The 24748-nt window shown below is 40.2% G+C and overlaps 1 protein-coding gene across 1 annotated transcript in view; it reads right to left on the bottom strand.

The window, feature by feature from the left end:
• Positions 1–24748, bottom strand: part of ADAM10 (ADAM metallopeptidase domain 10) — an 87573-nt gene that overhangs the window by 36876 nt on the left and 25949 nt on the right. The window contains exons 4-7 of the mRNA XM_019533478.1: positions 7517–7617; positions 4534–4683; positions 2408–2500; positions 566–749 (exon numbers count right to left, since the gene is read on the bottom strand). Coding sequence (XP_019389023.1) covers positions 566–749; positions 2408–2500; positions 4534–4683; positions 7517–7617 — 528 coding nt within the window. The remainder of the gene's footprint in view (positions 1–565; positions 750–2407; positions 2501–4533; positions 4684–7516; positions 7618–24748) is intronic.

Raw genomic sequence — 24748 nt, 5'->3', positions numbered from 1 at the left:
ATAACATCTTAGATCATGGATTTATAATAGGATGATCTGGACAGAGATTATCTTGCCTCAGGGACTGGACTAGATAACTTCTTGAGGGCCCTTCTAGCCCTAGCCCTACTTCTCTATAACTGTTGGATTTGATTCTGGAGTACAATTCTGCAACCGGCTGTGAGTCAAAGACTATGAAGTGGAGAATCATACGGATCTCCGCTTTTAATTTAGACGGCACATTTTTGCCTCATGTCTTATTCTACTGATCATCTGAACCTATGCAAATGTGGTAAACAAAAAGCAACCTAAACACTTATGGGTCTTCATCCGCACAGAGACGCAAGGTGCTATAATGAAAAAAACAGCCAAACAAACTATGAATTGGGGAAATCATGCACTTCAAATCATAAGGGCTCATGAAGTACTACTTCTTCCATTACAGTTTCAAATACTACCCAAGGAGAACTGTGAAGAGCCAGTTAACCTAGCAAAAGGTTTTCTGTGAGTCAGTACCTTTTATACTTTTCTTCATACATAAATACTTGATTCACAATAGAAAATACTGTAGTTATGGATTAATTACCTGAAGGAGCTCCAACCCAGGCCAGACCCAGGACACCATCATCAAAATCACGGTCTGTAAATACATAAGCTAAGCAATAATCATCATGATTCTGCTCCGAGTTCAGTTCCAGAAACTTCTCCACACCAATGTTAGGAAATCTGAAGGGATTGGAAGGGTCTCTCTCATCAGCAGTCGTGTTGATCTAAAAGTAAATCGAGTGTAAACTTCATGAGACATTTAATTTGTCTGGCTAATGAAAGCTTGCTAAGAAACACATCCTATTACTAATTTCCCTATGCGGTTAAATAATAAATTTTGTATTTACAGAATTATAAATGCTATGTATTATTAATGTTTACTATTTGGAAAAACACGAAACCCGAACTGAAGACCAAATGACTGCACTTATGTGGTAAATCAGCACCTATTTTTAATCACTTATTTTGTTTCATAACAAGCATTTTCCAGAAAGTCTTTTCATGAGTACCAAAAAAAGGAAGCACATTTATACACTTAATTCTATACCTCTGGGACTGGTCTTCAATCTGGCAAAGTAGAGACCCCGTATATTCACTTTAGAAAGTAAAGTTTCTGATACAAAAGGACTGCACTGCTTTTTTTGCAATGTATGCTGAAGGGAAATGCTAAAAACTGTTGCACAGTCAATGTTCAGGATATTTACGTACCAATATGAACATGAAAAAACTGTGATCCCTGCTACAGAGTACAGCTGCATGTCCACATTAAAATCTTTAACAAAGCTCAGTACCATGCTTTGTTCAGTATCATGGGTGACAGACTGTTCAGGTCAGCATGCTCTACTACAAAAATCTCTAAAAGTGAATTTTCAGAGCATAAACGAACACTTAGGCAGAAGGGGCATTTTTACACATGCAAGTGCTGCAGCGCAGGGTACTTTGAAAAGTGCCCAGCACTGTGACACTTGCAGTTGTATAATGGCAAAATGCACATCAGTGCTGAGAAAATGGTGGCAGCATGCTTTTGAACTAAAACCCCTTGGGGCGCTTTAGTTCAAAAGCACACCGATGTCATTTTCTGCATGCTGATGCACATTTTGCCAATTATACAACTGCACATGGCGCAGCACAGTTTGCCTCAGCTCGCATGCAGAACACTCGATTAATCGAGTCTGCTCTGAAGCAGTGGATCTCCAGCATATTGTGGGGAAAAAGTATGTTTATAAATGCCTAAGCTGGTCGAAGATTTTAACCGAATACAGCAATTTTACCTTTAACAGTCTAAAAGAAACCCTAGGGGATCTAGAGAAGAAGTTAGAATACTTTTTGTATGTAATCTTCCCCTCATGCTCAATACTGGAACAGCAGGTTTTCCCTAATTTTCCTGCAGGAGTTTTCTAAGGGCTTTGTGTATTTTGATATATCACACCTCAGAGGGTCTGGAGTGTTAGCTCTTCAATAAACTCTTCCTCCTAAAATGTTCATGATCTATTAAATAAGTGTTCAAAACTTAAAGGTGGGGTGGGGAGGAAGGAATGGGGGATAACTTATCCATGACGCTGATCCTTCACAATTCATCCAGACCATGGACTGGTCCTGTGCCACTCATCTGGCCTCTGGGACCAGATAAATTTGACCCCCTTGCTATAAACAAACTTCCTAACACTGGACACTGAATCACCCACAGTCAATAATGGAAGACACTGCAAAGTGACATGAATACTGGAAGACCACTGAAAAAACCTGGTACAAGGCTGCATGTTTTTTATTTAACAAAAATGAGCCAGGAATAATAGGTAACGATCTTGGAAAGACAACACTATTCTAAGCAATTGCACCTTGCATTCAAATAACTAACCACAGCTACAGTGGAATTACTTACCCTTATTCGTTTCACCATAAAGCTGATGTTACGAATTCCTGAGAAATCTGTTGACTGATAAATTGTGTCAATTGCTTTAACATGGCTTGATATCTGTTAAATCAGAAAAAAGGGTAATATAGTTAAACTGAATTGCATATCTTTATTGTCACTAGCTACAAAGTTTCTTCTGCTTTCAAATGGATATTAACATGGCATATGAACTTTCATTTATAGTCAAGTACTTTAATAAAATGTTAATAAATAATTAGTAATAACCGTCTACATACTTTACACTATGAAGAGGTCAAATATCACCAAATTCTTTATATGCAAGTTAAATTTGCTCATCTTAACAGATGCAACTAAAACATAATGCATTTGTTCAATGCAGCCACTCAACTGACCTTAACATCAATGCTCTATTGAAACATCAGATATAAAAAAAAAAATGTATTATTTTAAAATTATTCTTCTGTAAAGTATTTTGGAAAATATTTACTTGTCATTGCTTAGCACTCTTGCAGTTGTACTAGACACGAAATATGTAAAATGAACCACTTGCCTTCCTGAAAATTTTATTCTAAATTTCTAAATCCTTAAAAGCACCCTGACTCCTAATTTCACAGGAGTCCCACTTTCAAAAGGGACCTGGATGCCTTTATAAATATTATCCATACTGAGTGATCTGTGTACAGTATAATGAACTAATATACAGTAAAATTAGACACAAATGTCAATGATTGGTCATCTTTTAACAGAAGAGAACACATGAGCTTTTAAAATTTTCATCCACAAAAATACATTTCTCACTTGAAACATCTGAAAATATTCTCTGTTTATACCCCTGCTTCTCTGACGAGCTATTAAACTGGTCTGTATAGGACAGGGGTAGACAACGTTTTTGGCCAAAGTGCCAAAAACACCACCAACCCTGACATGTCTCAGGGCAAACTGTAGGGAAGCCACAAGGGGCCTGATCCTTACTGCTGGCAGCGGGTACGCACACACACCTCCAGGCAGATGGTGGGGGAGGGACCAGAGTTGTGCTGCCCTGACCCCTTCCCCACCCTGCACCCTATGGTGCACTTGAAGCTGCTAATGACAAAAGCTGGTGGCAGGGTTTTGGAGCCCAATGCAGCTGTTTGCAGTCCGCCCACTGCCTGCTGCAGCTGCCCAGAACCCAGCCCGCATACAGGCAGGAGACTGCAAACAGTTGCATCGTGCTTCAGAGCCCCATCCAGGTTCTATGTCCCAGTCCCTCCCCTGCCATCTGCCCAGAGGTACACATACAATTCCCACTGACACAGAGCCAAGCTGGGGCTCTGGAGCCTGGTGCAGCTGTTTGCAGTCTCCCAGCTGCCTGCCATAACTGGCCCTGGGCTCTGTGCAACTGCAGCAGGCAGGCTACAAAAATTTGCACTGGACTCCAGAGCCCCAGCACTCGCACCATGGCAGCAGCAGCTGTATGTGCACCTCTGGGTAGTTGGCAGGGGAGGGGACAGGGTTACACTGTCCGAGGCCTGTTCCCTGTCATCCACCCAGAGACACATACATACCTGCTGTTGCCACAGAGCGTGTCTGGGGCTTCGAAGTCCAGTGCAGCGGTTTGCAGCCTCCTGGCTGCAGCCAGCCTGGGCTCTGGGCAGCTGCTGCCAGCCACAGACCATGGGCTGCTCACAGAAGGGCTTGCAGCCATCTCGGGCTGCCTGTTGCAAGCAGCCCAGGCTCTGTGTCTGGTGGCAGCTGCCCACAGCCCAGGCTGGCTGTGGCATGCTGAGCAAAATGACCTCATGTGCCATGCTCTGGCGCACACGCCAGGGGTTGCCAACTCCTGGTATAGGAGCAGGTACTGGTGTCTTTATAAACTCGTGGCTTGACTTTCTCAATTGCTTAGCCTCTACAGATCCCATTAACAATAAAACAACAACTTCAGATCTTAGCACCTCCAAATATTAGGCAATTGGTGTCTTCCTGAAAATTGATTACGAAGTGACCTCAATGAGACAGGATGGCAAAAGCAGATGAAAAGATCATCTCCAATAGTGAGGGTACAGATACAGGATGACAACACATTAAATTTGTCAATATTTCTTTAAAAGGGCACAGAACATATTCCTGAAATAATGGCCATGGTTTACAAATACCTGTGCAATTACAGCTTCCCTTGTTCCGTAATGCTTATAGAAGAGATGATCAGTCTGAATATAAAGCTGACATGTATTTCTTTCAGCTTGAGCTGCACGTTTTTTCCTTAAAACCTGTGGACCATTGGTGACAGTTTCTTCAAAAGGTTTCTGTACATATATTAATTAAAATACATGTTAATTTTAATGTTAATGTTAATTCTCTAAACACCTAAATGAAAAAACAAAAAATTCCTTATTTTGGTGTAGTGCATTTAATAAATCCTCTTCATACATTTTCCTCTTATGTATCATATAAAAGTTGAATCTTTAACTAAGCTGTATATATTTCTAGTTCTCATGGTTTGTTTTAATCTGGCTTCTAAGAACACCTCATCTTTCAACTTCCCCGTACACTTTAACTTAGTATTTCGTAACGCAACCAGCAGGAACAGAAGTTATGGTACATTCAAACAGGAAATCTGCCCCTAACACCTAACAAATCATACAAAGAACTAAGTAATGATTTGAAACCAAAGGTCATAGGAAAGTTGGACTGGAATGGACCTCATGAGATCCGTGGATAAAAGTGACAAAAAATCTAGTTGGAAAACATCTTAAAGCTCAAATTTTTCCTTATGACGAACATTACTACTTCAGATGATAACTGCCCTAGAGTTAAAAAGCTGAACAAACTGAAATACTCCAGCATGTGCTTACATTCCGAATGAAAGAAATGCCAAGCAGCCTAAACTTACTATTTTTACCATGCAGAACAGAGACTGCCAGAAACATCTGCCCCAAGTCTGTTCTTTGGTTAATGGTCTCATCTCCTCCCAATGCAAGAAATGTTTTTGAAAAACATCCTAATGCTGGTTCATCTGCATTTGTGCTGGCAATATTTTGAAACCCAGTATAAATAAGATTTGGATGTCAATGCTGTTCACAATATTGAGTCATCTAACTTATGAGGATAAAAGTAATTGACATTAAAACTCTGAAAACACTGACAGTAAAAGTGTCAAATTAAGGCATAATACACATGGTAAACAACAGTAAAAACAATGTTCAAGAACTTCCCTTTTAGAAAAAAGGACTGAGGGTATAGACTGGCATTTGAGTTCCAAAAATGTCCAGTACCAAAAAAACATGGTGAAAAGGGGGATGAACAGATGTTCCAGCCATCTGGCTGACAAGCTACAGTCATGAGCTCTCCAGCCAGGAGAGCCAATCCAGGGGGGCCTGATCATTGATGGCCTGCAACTCCCCACTGCCAGGGAAGGGGAGAGGATGTCAATGATCAACTGGCAGATGCTAAAAAGCACCAGCTGCAAAGTACATCTTCCTGCCCTACAAAAATGGCAGAAGCAAGAACTACAGCTACTTCTTGCTTAATGTTGTAGTTACGTTCTTGAAAAAAGAATCCAGTTACATCACACTAGTTACCTACTAGCAGGTGGTGGCCAAACAACATTATAAGCAAACATTGCATGACTTTAAACAAGTGTGTTCTCTGGTAGATCAGTGATGTAATAATGAAACAATGCTAACCACAACAACGTTAAGCGAGGAGTACAGGCTAGAGTCTCCCCAGGATGGTTCAACCCACAGCAGCGGAAAACCTAGGACCATGCAAATGGGGAGGGGGGGATGATGGGAAATAGAGGGCAGTGACTCACATGAATCAACTGGCCTGGGTCTCCCTGGGATGGCTTAAGTGGCTGGGGAATGCCCAGGGAGACCCAGGGCTGGACAAGGGGTCAGGGACAGTGCTGCTGCTGCTTGAATCACCCTGGGGTTCCAGATAACAATTTTGTTTGAACTACTTCTGGTGTGAACCGATTTATTTTTAAGTCAATGTCTTGCTAAATGACTATAACCTTAGTCACTATTTCTGCGGCTCTTTCTCCTTTTGTTAATTGAAAGGATCTTGAATGGTAATAACTCACTTGAATATATAAATGAAATCTTAGCTGTAATATATCCAAATGAATATTACCACTCCTGATCCTTCAAGTCCCAGATACAGGTTTTGACAAGTACACAAGATGCAACAGAACAAAGGAGTTGGTATAACATTTTTTATTTCCTGCCAACTTGCTGAAGTCTGTACGAACAGAGGTCCATACTTTCACATCTCCAAATTCCACCAAAAAAAAAAAAAAGAAGTCTCACAATGCAAGTATTATAGGACCAATCAGATACCCTGTGGGCAGCTTTTATTTGTAGGTGGTGAGGCAAAAAGAAACCAAGTATTTAATTAAGGAAAGCAAGGAGGGCAATTCTCTCCTGCTTTCTGTGGACTGCACAGAGTTCTCATAAGGAACACTTGAATTAGCAGGACCAAAGTTATATGGCTCCAAGCACAGAAAATTCTGAGTTCACTTCAAACTCACACCTTTACCTCATGCCAGGAAGCATTATAAGGCTTATTAACCACTTTTAGCTATTTCAGTCACACTGCTTATTTTGCCACACATGGAGGTCTCAGATGCCTTCCTGATGGGACCACCATATAGCAAAACTTGTAGACATTTCACATTACCAGCAAATGCTAGAGTGTCTTTCATGGACCAAACAATCTCTACCTATTCCCCACCCCCCACAGTACTATTTTTCCTGATACTCATTTTTAAGGTTAGCTGGAAAAGCCAGCAGCAATACTACAGGTCTCTTAGAACAGAGGTTCCCAACTGTCAGGCCACGGCCCAGAACCAAGCCATAAAGGCTTGGCTGCCAGTCCTCAGAAGGGTTGGCTGCTGGACCGGAAGTCACTGGCAGCCAACCCTTTTTTACTGAGTATAAAAAAGGGTTGGCTGCAAGTCCATAGTACGCCTGTCACTTCTGGCCTGGCGTTTGCCAGTCCATGGTCACTTCCACTCTGATCTAAAAAGGTTGGGAACTACTGCCTTAGAAGGTAAGGCGCACCAGAAGACCAGTGGAAGAGAGACAGCAAAGTCTAGTTTCTTTTTATTAATGCAGTCCATTAAAATCTACACTGTACCTGTGCTGGGTCCTCCACACCGGTCATTTGGTACTTCTGCATTCTTTCAAACACAGAATGATCAGCACAACCTCCTTGCGGTCCGTATTTATGGGGGTACTCTAAAAGCAAGGAAAAATGGTTATTCTGTTTCAAATTCTAAATATTTAAATACATTTTACTTATGTTAAAAGCATAGCAGTATTGAAGAGCACTTGCAAACTAGTTAATCTAATGTTCAACATGGTACAATTCAAGTAAAAAAAAACCAAACTGATTTTCACTCATGTCAATTTAAAAAAAAAACCTCTCTCATAAAGCAGTCATCCTATTTTTTATTAGGTTTTTTTACATGTATAAATGAACTGGGACAATAGTAATACTTATTCTAAATTGTTATATTTTTTGCAAAATACATACAAGTATACAATGACTTTCAGTTCCTTTAAAAAAAAAAAAAAAAGAAACATATACCCAACAAAGCTGGTTAGAATTATAGCAATTTTCTTAAAGAGGAGATGACAACATTTACTACCAAAGCAATGTTTCTTAAATTGCTTTGAGTTTTTAGTCAGGAGGTCACAAATTTGTATTGAACTTGAACTCAGGTCTTAAGAAGTAAGAAATAATTATCTAGCAGTATTTTAAAATACTGATCATTTTCAATTCTACCCACTGAATTTTACTGACATATGGCAAGTTAAATTTAATTTATTTAATTTAATTAATAACTGCTCCGACACCTGGGGAACACTGCCTTACTATAATGGAATAGCCTTAATGTATGCATTTAAGCAGAAACGGAGTTTTATTAACTTGAATTAGACACTCAACATTTAACCACAAATGGCTGCTCAGCATAATTTTAAAGACATACATATTAAAAATACGTATTGTTCTTATGGGAAATGTACATCTCATTATATTAAATATGCAAAACCATTTCAAATGCAACAGTCCATGATTTTTACACAGGGACACTATCCCTTTTTACAGTGGGAAAGACTATAAACACTAGAAGTGAACTGCTCAAGGTTACAGAGTGAAACAGGGATAGAGACAGGAAACAACCTCATGTTTCACCTGCCTATCCCATATTTTATCACCTGGACCAGACTCTGTCAACTGTGCAATGGTATTCAAAGTTCAATACCAAACAGAACGTCCACAAGGTATTTACAGTGTATTCTGTTATCTATTCAGCTATTCAAGAGGGAAAAAAAAAAAGATGAGAAGAACCTTAACAAGTAAGAAAGTGCTTTAATACTGGAAAAGACTGAAAACTGTATTGGTTTTAATGAGTGTACTCTTAGTTAGTGACTGGCAAAGTTATCCAAAAGAAGCTTAAAAAACCCGAAGTAATTTATTTTAAGGGCAGCTGAATGAGAAGTGAAAGATGTATCCATGTTGACACAAATGGAAAGAAAGCTGCATCTGTTTTACACTTCAAAGCCAGCTTCTAGAGTGTATCATTCCCTTGGTAGGGAATCCAAATAAATGCCACAAAATATTTTGTTTTCTGAAGCCTTTAACATAGCACCCATTTAACAGAGGATATCACAAAGAGAAGAATAAAGCTTTTAACCTCACAATGTTCACTGAACTTTCAAGATGCAAGAAGGCCACATATCACTGTTTAGCACTTCCAAAATATAAATATAGATAAGATACAGTGCAATTTCATGTACCATCCAGGATATATTTCTTAGGTTTAGAGATAGCAATAGGATGAAGGCTTTTATAAAAAACTATAACAGGAAGACCAGAGAAGGAGAAAGTGGTAGAAGCCTTAAGGAAATGGGAATGGAAATAAGGTGGTTAAAGCTTTAATTCCTTTAATCATTTATTGTACTTCCTTTACAATATGCAAGAAGGCCTTGAAAGACCATCCTGTGAACAAAAAGGAAATGAACAGTAGCCAGCATACTAACAATGAAGGCTCATCTGCATCACCACAGATCAGCTTGAACTAAAGATATGATTTTTTTTTTTTGGAGTAACAACTGGACTGGAGAGTGCTAAAAATGCAATGTCTAAGCTTACCTCTAGATTCTCATTTCCGAAGGTCAAGCCACTACCGTTTATTATCTATTTAACATTGGAAATTAAACTCAAACTGAAATAAAGCGTTCCATTTCTTATTTTTTCCGAAGTCTAATTCAAAAGTTTCAATTTAGCAAGTCAATAGGATTTAACTGAAAGTGTTGCTGACAACTTGAAAATTGAAATTAAAGTGACCTTTCTCTCTAACTGTATGATGATTCTAGATCTACAATAGACTACAAATATTGTTTTGTTGATGAGAAGAATGGCAGAATAAAAGCAACTAAACAGACACAATTAAAAACAAAAGAGGCATTTTATGGCTCTTGGCTCATGCTTGCTCAAATAGAACTTAATTTATTAAATTTGGATTGTACAATCTGCAGTTTTGATACTAAACAACTATGCTCTAATCACCCACATAGAAATTGAATACCAATATTTTAAAAATGTTCCATTATTTTTAAAGAAATATAGCTTCACAGTTCATGGAAACAAGTATAAAATGGGAGTCTTTTCTTTCAAATGAGCAGTGTTAGGAAGTTCTAATGTCTACTGACAAAAGCTAAAAGCTTTGATTCAATATGGTTTGCTAGTAAAATAAAAGCCTATCATCCAATCAACTGTTCTTTTAACCGTATAATATTTATATACTATTTATCATGATTTAAATTAAAACTTAGATGTGAAAATAAGCTTTTGAGTTAAATTTACAGTTAGCATGAGCCTACATTGACTTTAAGCCAATTAGGCACTAGTGGCAGCAATGTCACTCCATAGCTTAATACTAGAATGAGTTTTGGGGTATTTAGTCTCTATGTTTCAAGAGAATATCTTTCAAAATTAGATTGTGACTTACACCACTACACATGCCTTGAGATACAACTTCTTAGTTCAAATACATTGCTAATACTGATGATAAAACCTATATTGGTGGTTTTCAACCTTGTTAGATTCCAGGCACCCTTAGAAAATGCCAGGTCTTAGCTTTCACTCTTTTTTGACCATGGAAAGATAATAAAAGCAATTCTTTTGTTGCAAATAACTCAGAAAAACCACAATAGGTCAGACTTTTGTTTGATACACCATGGTTTCCTATTTGAAATCTCTAGGTTTGTCTTGTGTATAATGTGTAGGTGTTTGCAAAAGTAACAGTGTTAATACTGTGAGGCACCCCTTGACACCCTTAAAAGACATCTCATGACACCCTGGTTGAGAATCAGTCCTACACTGCAGCCACTGATAGAGGTTATATTTATAATATACAATTAATGCATTAATTGCACAATGAATTGTAACATGCCACACATCTGGGAAATACATGTGGCTGGATAAAATGGCAACCAAGATGCAAAGAGATGTTCCACATTTAACTAAACAACTGATTTAACATGGAATATCCTTGGGGCTAGTTTGTATCCAGCTTCAAATTGAACATGTGACACTGCATGATTTCAGGGATCAGGAAGGCAGCAGCCTGAGGCCCTAGTTCTCATGCTGACAATCCGCTGATCACTGTCCCATGATCGAGGACGCAACTGCCTTGTGCCCAGTATCAGTTTGTGGCTTCAGGCTGCTTCCTGCCAGATCACATGGGGGCAGCCCTGGCTCCCCACACTCAGGGACATTTAAAGCCCTGTGCTGCAGCTGATTAGCTGTGAAGAAGGGAAACTGAATTTACAGGGCAGTATTAAATAAGCTGCATCTTAAATCCAATTATGTTTATAATCAGCTTTACTCACATGAAGGTCACAAGTTAGATTTTGTTGTGAATCTAGTACCAGCAAAGGTTATGGTAAGGTATATTTCTTTTAAAGTCCTTAAAAAGACTAAATCATTTGTTGCAGGACTTCCTTCTCTGGTAGTGAAGGAACTGAAGGGGGAGAATAAGGTGAAAGGGAAAATAAGATCAGTGTCATTGGTTCTGGTACTATATTATACTCAAACAAGATATTAACAAATAGAAAAATCATATTCCTAAATTGACAGAATGTGTCACACTACTTTCCATGTTTTTCTCTACCATGGAAACACTGAATACTGAGCTTGTAGAAGACAGTTTAAATTAGCAGGCAAACAAAGAAAACAGAGATTGAATAGGGTGGAAAGAATATTGACACTCCTTGGAATTTTCATTTTCTTTACCAGGAGGTTCTCATAAGTCAGCTGTTTAGTGTAACTAAGTGCTTAAATCAGTGGTTTTCAACCTTTTTAGACTCAAGGCACCCCCCTCAGTAGACTCAAGGTACCCTTCCATAACTTTGGTGAATTGAATGGCACCCCATTTCAAAAACTAATTTATTATAGGCAGGGCAGGGGAGGGGAATGGCCAGGCAGGGACCGAGCTTGAGTCTGCACATTTATGCTTATATCCTCACATCTCCCAGCACCCTTCAGAGGATCTTGCAGCACCCCTGGGTGCCCTGGCATTCTTGTTGAGAATCACTGACTTAAACTCTACAAGGAAATGTAATTCTAGAACAATTCAGGAACATAATCAGGATTACAAAAAACATGCAATATATTTGCTGTAGATCCAAAGTGATTTTATTAAGACTATTTTGCAAAGAACAGTTACTTTCCCAACAGCAAACATAAGTCTTCAAAATACAGTCAATTGATTCCACTAAACTTGAAAGTGTCTCTCACATGTAAAAGTAGAGGTCAGGATGTGTGATCTAAACAAAAGAAGAATCACAACAATGGTAGTTTTCATGTTAAGCCTCAGTCACTGTGGATTCCATTATAGACCATTACAAAGCAAGTATACCCTGGGGAAAATAGGGATTTCAGCTTCATCAGTCAAACAGTGATTGTAGTGGTCCTCTCTGGAACTTGGTATCTGATCAAGCTGCTAAAAGGCAGTGTTTGGCAAAAATCAGTGGGTTATCCTATGATGCTATCTTGCAAATCTGTCACATTTACAAGTCTGAAACAAGCAGAAGTTGTCATCTGACACTAGTGGAGTGGGTCTTAATACTGGGTGGGAGTGTTATCATCCAATAATACAAGATATGTTTAGATACTTTGTAAAATGGCATAGCTTGGACTTCTGAATACTGGGCTATAACCAAAGATGATCTGAACAAGTTTAATCCAATCACTTTACCAACACACAGTACTGGATATATCTACTAAGTCAGGCCTGTCCAACTTTGCTGCACTGGCTGCAGGTTCAGGGCTGCAGGCTGTGGGGGCTGCACATAGTCCTCTTTGCTGTGCAAGCAACACAAGCTCCTTCCCCTAAACCACTGTCACACAGGCAAAACCCCACTGCATCCTGCTGCTAGTGCACATGCCCCTCTTTCCACATAGATACTCCTCCATTGCTGCTTTCCCCCTGCCCCATTGCTACTGCTATATAAGCATCCCCACTGCAACTGCTGTGAACCCCCTACTGCACTGAGTACCACTGCTGCTGCTGAATCCCCTCCTGCCCCCCCACTACATGGATATTTTTTGTCATTGCTGCTATTGTCAGCCTGCCCTGTCTGCTGCTGTATGAGCACCTCTGCACCATGTGAAGACCCCTACTGCTGCTGGAGCTGCGCAAGCCCCACTGCTGCTGCTGTGTGAGCCACCCCACAATACATAAAGCTCCTTCTCCCTCATCCATCTCCCACACCCTCCCCACCGCACTGCTGTGCAAGCCCCTTCTGTCTTCCCTCTGCCATACAGGCAGTGAGTTTACTAGGCCTCCTCCTGCCATGCTGCCCTGGCCCAGAGACTCTTGGCTACTGTCACAGCAGCAGGAGTGACTGGGGGAAGACCCAGAGGAAGCTTGCAGGCCACATTTTACTCCATCATTGGGTCAGATGCAGCCCACAAGCTGCCAGAAGAAAGGAAGACAACTTCTGGATGAATTCTGAGTGAGGTCTTATCACTGTGTCCTCATGAAATGTTTGGTAAGAGAGGTTTGGCCACCAAACCACCAAAATCTGTCTTATTCTGGAGTGATAATGACTAAGAGAATGAATGAGGTGATGTAGGAAGCATTCTGAGAAAAGCTTAAGAGGTAGCTCTGTAAGTCTTGGAGACCTGTACTGAGATCCTAGACAGGAACAGGATCTTTGGTGAGGAAGTGTGTTGCAGTCTCCAAAAAACTCAATACCATAAGAAGGTAAGACCAAGCATGACTAGGGACAGGTAACAACCTGGAATCACTGCAAGGTGGATAGTAAGAAGCCCAGCATCCAACTGCAATTGATGTCTGTGCTAATCAAGACACAGCAGTTGATTCAAAACTTTTTGAACTGTCCAAATCAAGAACCTCTTCCATATTAAAGAGTGAATTTTTTCTGGGAGAAATCTCCTGGTTTTGCACCAGGATTTTCTGAATCCTTAAGAATGGTTCTGTCACTAAAACGTGGGCACTTAACACACACACCATCAAATGCACTGACTGGTTATCTGCTTGCAGTTTTGAAAGAGCAGATGCAGGCACTCTGGTTGCTGGATTATAGCCCACTACTGTAACAAGCCATTCTACCAGAATTAATGAGGTTTTGTATTTTTTTTTTTGATCTTGAAACCCCCCCCCACCTAATTATTCAACAAAATTGATAGAAAAATATACAACAAGCCTATTTTTAATAGTAACAAGAAGTCAGATGGTAGTGACCGAGACTCAGGCCTTCTCTGGAAAATGAAGCTCTCACATTGCCATCATTATAGGCAAAGTACATCAGGAGAAATTACCATTAAACTGAGTATTACTGGTACTTCCAAAAAAGGATCCACACAAATACTGGTTGGTTACTAAACTTCCTAAAAAGGCAGTCAAGTTCTTGCCAACTCCCAGGAGGTAAGGACTGTTGCCCTGATCTAAGTGTATCAATTCTAGCACTCAATGGCTTTCAGAGAAAGAAGGATTAGACATCTCTGCTTGTTTGGGCAGCACATGGTCATTGCAGTGTCTGTATTATATTTTCAAGGTCAAGACTGAATATCATGCCGACTATTCTACTGACTAAACTCTAAAATATTCGGATGTAGGACCATGTCATTTGAAGACCAAGTTCCTCATATTTGTAGATGGTCTGAAGTAAACTCCTAACAACTCCTTAAGCAGACTCTCCCTATGCCTGAAGAAGGGTGCCCAAAAGCTTGCAAAGAACAATTTTTCCAACTATTCAGTTGGTCTAATAAAAGATATCACATGGACCCAAAGAACCTTGCCTGCTTAGGTCCTTAGACCAACAAAGAGGCAACCAACACTTCAGTTACATCTCCCTAATGCATTTGTGATCAGTCTTTGCTGGAAAAGATATTGGAGAGGAGACTGCTTCCTGCATGTCACAAAAGTTCTAACCACCAAACCAGTTCTACCATAACCTTATGAAAATAATAAAACTGTTTGCTGGGTGCTTCAAAGGAAAAAAGACTGACTTAACCAGAGGTTGAGGAGACCATGGTAAAGCTGAGCAAGAAGCATCACACAGATGTACATTAACCATGTTTTAGATACTTAGTGTTCATACTGTCACAGCTGGTTCAATCTGTTTGAGTAGGAGTTCTTGCAGCAATCGGTCCCTTTCCAGTTTGAGCCACTCTGTTTTTCCCACATGCATGCAAGGATCTGGGTAGCTTTGCCCCTTTGTCAGGCTGACCCTCTGGCCATGGAGCTGAGATCAGGAATGCACCTAGTGTAGACTGCTGAGACACCAGAGGACAGTGAGGGCTCACAGGCATTGAGCAGGGAAAAGAGAGCATGAAAATATGCACTAAAATATACTAGTCAGTTCACACATATCTCAGCTATTGCTTCAGGCACTATTCACTTCCACAGTGCACTATTCACATCCACATACTCTCATTCAACTGAAAACATCTTATTGAGATAAATGGAAATTCTGACCCCAACAGAAGTATAGATCCCTTTCCTTTTGTTTGTTGCTGGGTATTTTTAAGTACAGATCTAATGTAGTCACTTTGTATTTTACATATGGTACAGACACACCTCAGTCCCACCACTCTCCCACTGCCAAAAGGTCTCCAAGCTTACCAGATATTAGGATAGGCAAGGGGAAGAGTATAGTTGGCGTTAGGGGTCCACAAGCAATAATCCTAATGGAAGAGATGGAGCACTAAAAATGAAATGCAGGTAAAAACAGTCAGGTGGGGGTTCAGAGCTACCCAGCAGGAATATTGGGAACTTCAGCTCCATCCCATCAAAAATGCCTCTAACTAACATGTTCATATAGCGGAGGCAGAGAAGGAAAGAGGCACAGGAAGGTGTGTGCGCAAACGTGCAGAAGGGAACACAGCCCTCTATGAATACCCACGTAGATTCTGCTTCACTCTTAAAAATCTGGCTATATGAAGGGGAGACAAGTACAAGAACAGGTGCTTCAAATCTTGTATACTTCCTGGCATAAAAGTATTTCCTAGGGATTTCAATGTGGACAGTGTGAAAAAGTTACGCTTTGTTGCAAGGCCTACTGTGTGCCATAAATGTTAATGATGGTAGGCTAGAAGTCTTTAGAAGACTGGGTAGATTTGCACCTTTAAAAAGATGTACAGCATAAGATTTCATAAGCAGAAGACTTACTTCTTTAGATGCTGTGAAGGAACTGCAGAAGCAGAGTTTCTAAATAGATGTCAAAGGGCAGGAAAGTGTGGAAGGAGAAGGGAACACTGCTGAGAGAGGCAAGGTGGGTAGGAGAGAGAAAAAAGCAGTTAACCCACTGAAGAATACAGGGGTTATAAAAGATAATTCAGGTAATGGAATTACCATAGTCTCGGTTTAGACCATACTTAACACAATCAAATCTGTGGATGATTTCTTGTTCCACAATTTCCTATTCAAGTACCTTTTAAAAAGTTTTGTTGTCTAAAAACTGTCACACTGAGGTTGGAAATGGAATGCCTAGTCCCTTCTACAAGTGCAAGTAAAAGTCACGACTAGATTTAATCCGTGATCCATGCAATCACTCCTCCTGCCATGCCACACAAGCATGGTAGGAAGTGCAACTGTGAGACTGTGCATCAGAACCAATCACACCCTATTGCTGGTGTAGGAGGAGCCTGATCCTGGGCTCTCCCTGCATTGGCAAGACGACAACACCCACAGCAAAGAGGGCTCCCAGCTAAGGGGGCCATGTGTAGCCAAGACCAAGAGCCCCTCAGTTGTGGGGCGCAATCAGGACCCAGAGCCCCATCAGGTGCAGGACTCTCAGTCTGGCTGCTGCTAAGGTGCAGCCGGGAACCAAGTTCTGTGTGAGGCCAGGCTTTTTACAGATCCCCAAGAATCACAGCTGGTCAGAGCATTTTGTCATGTGATAGCTCCTTTACCTGTGTACCTGATCTCAGGGTAATTGCATAATTCACTAGCTAATTAAGTGATACCCGTAACATATAGAGGAAGCCTTTAAGTCCTAAAACTTCAAAATCTGAATGGCTAATTCAGTCTTTTTAGATTAACCACAGAAATAAACAGTAGGAAAACAGGTTCTTGGCCTCTTATTTTAAAAATGTTGTAAACAAAGGGAAATTGTTACTAGAAAAGAGGAATTTATGGGTAAGCTGGATGGACTAGAAGGTATTAGCAGATTTCACATACAGGTTTTGATTTAAAATTTATGTAAGGAGGCAACAAAGTGATTATGCTACAGTGCCTTATACATGCTCATCATATTTCAAAGTCTTGATCCTTATATAGAGAACTATATCAAAACTCAGCTTTTAATTAACCAGCCAAGAACTGCAATATATCGCATGAAGTTCCATCATTCCTTCAGGAAAATGACTGCTCTCTATTTTCTTTACTATACAACCACTTTTCTAAAACTTTGCTACATTGGCATAATAGAATTTATTGTAGTCATCACTTGTTGGTCAACAAACATGCAATACTTAACATACATCTTGGTCAGATTAATAATCATTTACTGCTTTTGCTGGAAAACAAATAGGAGGTTGGCTTTTTTAAAATTATTATTATTATTATTATTAAACTACCATATTTGCCCACTAACTTTTATGAAATTTATTCTGCAGCCACACCAGTTGACATTAAAGTTTTGTCTGTTTCAGAACTGATTCATATTGTTCCAGAGAACCTTTAAAATGGCCTGTTGAGCAGCACTGGTGAAAGAAATTTCTTCGAGTTACCAGGTTACACAGAACACGGGATGCTTCTCCATCGCATCAGGAAACAATATCACAGATGAGGAGGCTAAGAATGTTATTACGGTTTCCTTCGGTTCAGGAAAACTGAAATGTTATTATTATGGTTTCCTTCAGTTTCCCTCCCTCAAAGGAACGATACAGCAAAATGCTTACACTTTCAAGGGGGTAGTTACAGTTGTGAAATGACTATGTTAAGCAGCACTTCAAGTGTGAACTAGAAAAATTCAGTGTTTGGTCCCCGAGGGCAATTCCTACCAGCATCTCAGACTTGGGCAGCACTCTAGTCTTAAATGCCATATGAGGCAGCTCCCCTCTGGCTTCCCACTTTGAAGCAGCCCTTGACACAAAACTGTTCAGCAAAAGCACGCACATTTTTGCCGAAGGATGACTACTCCAGTGATGGAAAAACACCCTCAGCCCTTCACCCTTACCCACATAAGCCAAGAAACCATCTGGGCCTCCTCACTTAATCTAAACAGGAAGTAATCTAGCCAGCAATGTGTAGAATAAATACTTTGAGCCATTAAAACAATCAACCTACAAATATAATTATATTTGGTTATCTGGTCCATCTTACTTGCATAGACTATATGTGAATATGCATCAAGAATCCTTTCTTACTTAGTGTCTAGTTACAGCATTATTATTCCAGGTATGGGGCACAACAACTATGAGGTGCTAATGACATCAGCAACCAGTGATACTGTAAGTAAAAAAATGAGCTTCTGCTCTGTCTGAAAACCAAATGTAATATCTGACTGTTGAACACAAATCCAAGTTGGTCCTGAATTTTAAATTCTCATTGTTACATAGTGCAACCAGCTAACCAATGTGTTTGGCTACTTGAAATAAACTGGAGCCACACTATTAAAAAAGGTATTCAAAACACCAAATATGCACTAAAAATCAATTGCAGTTTAGCACCCAAATGCTTTTAAAAGAATCTACTCTCTGTAGATCTTTGACTGGAAGTGAGGAAGCAATTTAAGAAAGTTTACATTTTGTCTATTATTTAAGCTTGCAATAAGGTGGCTTTTTTTTAAACTCACAATGGGCTTATTATAACAATGACATCAAAAATATTTTGTTGAAAGATTATAAGAAGCAGGCAGAGAAAGTAAGCAACTAAAAACCACAACCTGTAAAGGTTTAAATTATTCATGATGGATAGTGTACAAAGCTCATTTAAGTGGTTGACTCAACAAAACATAAGAGGGGTTTATTACTTTTTCTTTCCCTAAAAAGTTAAGAGTATACACTTTTTCCAAACAGACCATCAAAATTATAATTTGTTTATACAATTTACAGTGAAAAGCTCCAAGATGGCTTTGCCCATCCATATTTATTCCAAGGAAATTTGAATCATTTTATATTTAATAACGTAACTCAGAATATTTTAGTTTCCATATTTAAAATCAAGAGCTACACTGTAAGGATTTCAGTTTATAAACAACTGGTTTCCACCCCCCTCCCCCCAAAAAATCAATCCATCAATGAATGAGGGTAATTTGCATCATACTGGCTACGAGTTATAAAACAGTTTGTTCGGGAGTGGCTCAGAAGTCCAAAATCATTCATCTTGCATTTCAAAGTCATGAATAGAAGGCTGCCTTCCACTGGTCACCACATCCACTGTAACATGGACAAAAGCCCTCTTATAAAGTTGACAATATAATCCCCACTTACAAAAAAAGCTTTTGTTTCACTATTGAAAAAGACCTCATTGAGATGCTAATCATATGTTGCATTGTGGTTCCTAGAAGGCAGTAAAAAGCATATTGTTTCAAAAGGCTGAAACATGGGTGACCAAAAATATTCTAACCTAAAGCAAGGATTCCTTTCACTCCCCCACAAACTCTCCCAAATTCACAGAGTCTATCTTGTTGTTTTTCTCCAGTGTAAGTTATTGCTAAGATAGTTTGCCTCTGTTACATGAGACCTAGCATTTAGATTACAGCAAAGGAAACAAGTTTGTATGCTTTTCTTTCTAGTTAAGGAGTTGCATAAAGCTCATTTAAACTACAATCACAAAATTACTGGCAATGTTAAAGTTGCACGTGCTGCAGGCATAGAAAGTTTACATCTCACTAAAGCTCTCCAAGTCAACATCTCCAATATTATATAGAGTTCTTTGAATATCAAAAATAGAGAACATGGTAACCTACTTACAACAGAACAAAATCAAATAAGTTACCACAGGATCTAGCTTTTCTTTAGATTCTGCATTATCAGAAAGCGGCCAAGATTTTCAATGAGGGTTGCCAATCGTTAATTCCTCTATCAATATTAGGCATTTTTAAAAAAATGCAAAAACTCTATTTTCAAAAATAGTGAGCAAGGGACTGATTTTAGGCAATCATCTGAAAATATTTCTTGTTTCTAACTTTAACAGCTTTTCCCCCTATGGTTAGAGACTGCTTTTCCAAATTGAACCAAATATAAACCAATAAAATACTGCCTGCCTAAGTAGTTAGAGATGCATCCTGCTCGCATTCAATTTAATAAGATTGTAATCAAGCATAATGCATCCCTAGTTCTCCCTCTCAAATCATTCATCTGCTCCTCTGATAGAGATTACTTTTAAGACAGACACATCAACTTTTCTAAGGTTACCAAACATACATCTTTTAAAAAGTACATTGCATTGCCAAATATTAAATCTGCCCTAAGAAGTTTAAAATTCAACACAGAATTAAGAGACATACTAAATTATGTGCTCGTGAATAAACATATGCCAAAAGACTAATTTTAAAGTGACAACTAGATCACCTCTAATAAGTCTGCTGCTTTCCCCTTGGCCTTTTTTAATTTTTGAATGACTTTTTCCACCTGTAATTGCTTCTCCTGTTCCTTATTACAGTGCAAATGCTATAGCACACAGCTGGGAAGGCAATCAGCTGTCTTAAATGTCAATATTCCTCCTCAACAAACCTCTTGAGATGTGAAATAATATATGTTGTGGTTTTTCTTGTGGAAGTTAAGAGTTGTATTTGTTTTGTTGCTAGCCTGTGAAGATAGTTCGGGCTCGAATGTAAGTCTCTTCCATGATAACGATACACTACCTACAAACTGTAAGAGTCAAAATTCACTAAGTTTACCAATACATACACTTGAAATTTGTAATATATTCAGTTTATGAAATCAGAAGAGCTATATAGCCAGCTAACTTCATAAGAACGAAGTGCTCACAGTCCCTTTAAAATTATATAACGTGGGTAGTTTTAGGTACAGTACTCATGTTTTAGGTGGGAAAGGAATGGCAGGAGAGGCCAACATTGTACATGACAATGTTAGCATGATGGGAAAAGGCACAACGTGTGTAAAGTTTAAACAATAGCCGTGAAACAGAAACTTTATAAGAAATGCAGTCACAAGATCAGTGGAATTTAAAGAGATTTTAACATTAAAAGAAATTAGGAAAAAAAAAGAAAGGGGGGGGGATAATGCAATGACTGAATTTTTAGCTGGTCTGCAAAAGGACAAAAGATCACATAACATAAACTTGACATATTATCATTGTAACAATGGCCCTGATGGCATTTCTCACATTCTTGATTCTTCTTTTCTATATGATCACATGGCTAAAGTTTTATCAACAGTTTGTTCATATATTACTGTGGTACGAAGCATATGGTCCATGTGATCTTGCTGGACATTCTTCACTGATATTCACATCAGACAACCTGCCTCCTACATGCAAGCAAAATAATCTTCTGGCTTGGAGAAACTATTTTTTGTATACACGCTACATGAGACACATTCATGATGACTGCTCTGTTATTAAAACAGGTAGATACAAGTATTATCTCATGTCTGTGATTTACAAACTTCACAAGAGGATTCAGTTAAACAACTCCCATTTATGATGATTTTTTTTAATGTGTCAAGTCAACGATATCGCCAGAATCCTCGCTCCTGTTGACGTTGAGGAGCCATGCTAGGATCTCAGTAGCTTGTTTCTGGTTGTGAAGAGCCTTGGAAATTTTGCAAAGCCTCTCTCTCTGAGCTGACAGAAAACTGTAACAGTATTGCAGCTATCTGGGCACCCTGAATTCCCCAACTATGGAAACCGCAACGAAGAAAAGAGTAGCTGGTCTCATCTGGTGATCTAAAGTAGAAGAGTCCTGGACCCACGTAGTATCCTGTGAGCTACTTTTGCAACTGATGCATAAAGATTCTGAGGTAAGTGATGACTGTTCAGAGGCCCAGTGAGAACTAATAGGTAGGAAGCTGCTTACTGCAAAAGTGCTCCAGCAACCTTCTGCTGGGGTCTTATCCTGTGACCTGCCACGTGGGCCACCTGGCTCCCTGATAAAGTCAGGACCATGCTTGGTTCTCACAGGAGACTTCAATCACCCTGACATCTGTTGGGAGGGCAATACAGCAGTGCACAAGTAATCCAGGAAATTTTTGGAGAGTGTTGATGCCAACTTCTTGATGCAAGTGATGGAGCGGCCAACTAGGGGCCATGCTCTTCTTGACCTGCTGCTCACAAACAGGGAAGAACTGGTGGGAAACATAGTAGTAGACAGCAGCTTGGACAGCAGTGACCGTGAGATGAATGAATCCAAGATCCCGGGGGAACAAAGGATGGAGAGTAGCAGAGTCAGGACCCTGGACTTCAGAAAAGCAGACTTCAACTCCTTCAAGGAACTCATGGGAAGGATCCCCTGGGAAGCCAGACTGAGGGGGAGAAGAGTTCAGAAGAGCTGGCAGGACTTTAAAGAAGCCTTACTGAGAGTACAGGAACAATCCATCCCAATGCACAAGACGACGAGCAAGGATGGCAGAAGACCAGCTTGGCTTACCAGGGAACTATTCAGTAAACTAAGTCACAATAAGGGAGCTCATAAGAAGTTGGAACCTGAACAAATAAATAGGGAGGCATATAAAAGCATTGTTTGGGCATACAGGGATGAAGTCAAGAAAGCCAAAGCACAACTGGAGTTTGCAGACAGCAAGGGAGGTGAAGGGTAACAGAAGGATTTCTACAAGTATGTCGATAGCAAGAGGAGGATCAGGAAAAGTGTGGGTACCTTACTGAATGGGGGAGGCAACCTTGTAGCAGAGGATGCAGGAAAAAAGGCAGAAGTGCCCCATGCCCTTTTCACCTCAGTCTTCACAGGCAAGGTCAGCTCCCAGACTACTGCATCAGGCAGCAGAGTTTGGGGTCGAGGCGAGCAGCCAACAATGGTGAAAGAATAGGTTAGGGACTATTTAGAAAAGCTGGACATGTACAAGTCCATGGGGCCAAATGCGATGCACCCAATGGTGCTGAGGGAGTTGGCTGCTGAGATTGCAGCGCCACTGGCCATCACCTCTGAAAACTCATGGTGATCAGGAGAGGTTCTGGATGATTGGAAAAGGACAAATATAGTGCTCATCTTTAAGAAAAGGGAGAAAGAGGATCTAGGTAACTACAGACCAGTCAGCCTTACCTCAGTCCCTAAAAAAAATCATGCAACAGATCCCTCAAGGAACCCATTTCTAAACACTTGGAGAAGGAGATTACTAGCAATCAGCACAGATTCACCACGGGAAAGTCATACCTGACCAACCTGATTGCCATCTATGAGGAGGTGACTGGCTCTGTGGATGCGGGACGGCTGGTGAATGTGATATACCTTGATTTTAGTAAGGCTTTTGACACACAGTCTCCTCACAACGGTCTCGCAGGCAAGCTAAGGAAGTACAGGCTGGATGAACAGACTGTAAGGTGGACCGAAAACTGGCTGGAGCATTGGAGTTCAGAGAGTAGTATAATCAATGGCTCACTGTCTAGTTGGCAGACAGTATTAAGTAAAGTGCCCTAGGGGTCAGTCCAGGGGCCAGTTTTGTTCAAGGTCTTCATCAGTGACCTGGAAGATGGCATAGAGTGCACCCTCAGCAAGTTGCAAGCTGGTGGGAGTAATAGATGTGCTGAAGGGTAGGGCTAGGATTCAGAGTGACCTAGATAAATTGAAGGATTGGGCCAAAAGAAATCTCATGAGGTTCAACAAGGACAAGAGAAAAGTCCTGCACTTAAGACAGAAAAATCTCATGCACCAGTACAGGCTGAGGGCTGACTGACTGGGCAGCAACTCTGCAGAAAGAGATCTGAGGGTTACAGTGGACAGTAAGTTGAATATGAGCCAGCAGTGTGCCCTTGTTATAAAGAAGGCTAACAGCATACTGGGCTGCACTGGTAGGAGTGTTGCCAGTATGTCAAGGAAAATGATTATTCCCCTCTATTCAGCACTGAGCAGGCCTACATCTGGAGTACTATGCTCAGTTTTGGGTCCCCAACTACAGAAAAAATGTGGACAAATTGGAGAGCCCCCTCCAAAAATGCTGAGGGATCTGGGGGGACATGACTTATGAGGAAAGACTGAAGGGATTTGATAACAGCCTTCAACTACCTGAAGTGGGGTTCAAAAGAGGATGGAGCTGGACTGTTTTCAGTGGTGGCAGATGACAGAATAAGAAGCAATGGTCTCAAGTGGCAGGTTCGATACTAGGAAGAACTTTCTCACTACGAGGGTAGTAAAACACTGGAAGAGGTTACACAGAGAGGTGGTGGAAGTTCCATCCTTGGAGGTTTTTAAGACTCGAGTAGACAAAACCTTGGCTAGGAAGATCTAGTTAGGGATGGTCCTGCTTTGAGCAGGGGGTTGGACAAGATGACTTCCTGAGGTCCCTTCCAACCCTCATTTTCTATGATTCTATGCTGTGACCAGTCACTGCTGTGACATTAGTTTTTGTTCACAACAGCAAAAGCAGAAGATAAATGTCAGCCCCTTAGTAGAAAAGGATGCACGCCGAGGTTACATGGAAATCTTTTTGTGGGGCAAGGTTCTGGAAGTCTGTACAGATGAGGGATGGCACAAGGAATACACTAGTCCACATAAGGTAAGGCAAAAATGCAGCTGCTGTCCATGCCAATCACCATGAAAAGGGTTCTAAAGGAAAAGAAATAATGAGAAATTCACAAGGGAACAAAGGAAAAAACCTTGAGTGAAAATTTGGGTTTTGGGTTAACGAGCATCTCCCCCCCCACTCCAGCTGCGGCCTCACCAAGGCCGAGTACAAGGGGAGAATGAC

The sequence above is a fragment of the Crocodylus porosus genome, unplaced genomic scaffold, assembly GCF_001723895.1.
Source record: "Crocodylus porosus isolate Cpor-Errol unplaced genomic scaffold, CroPor_comp1, whole genome shotgun sequence".
NCBI classification, from domain to species: Eukaryota; Metazoa; Chordata; order Crocodylia; family Crocodylidae; genus Crocodylus; species Crocodylus porosus.
Note: the sequence above shows the minus strand (reverse complement) of the source record. Positions and strands in the feature narration are given on the sequence as shown.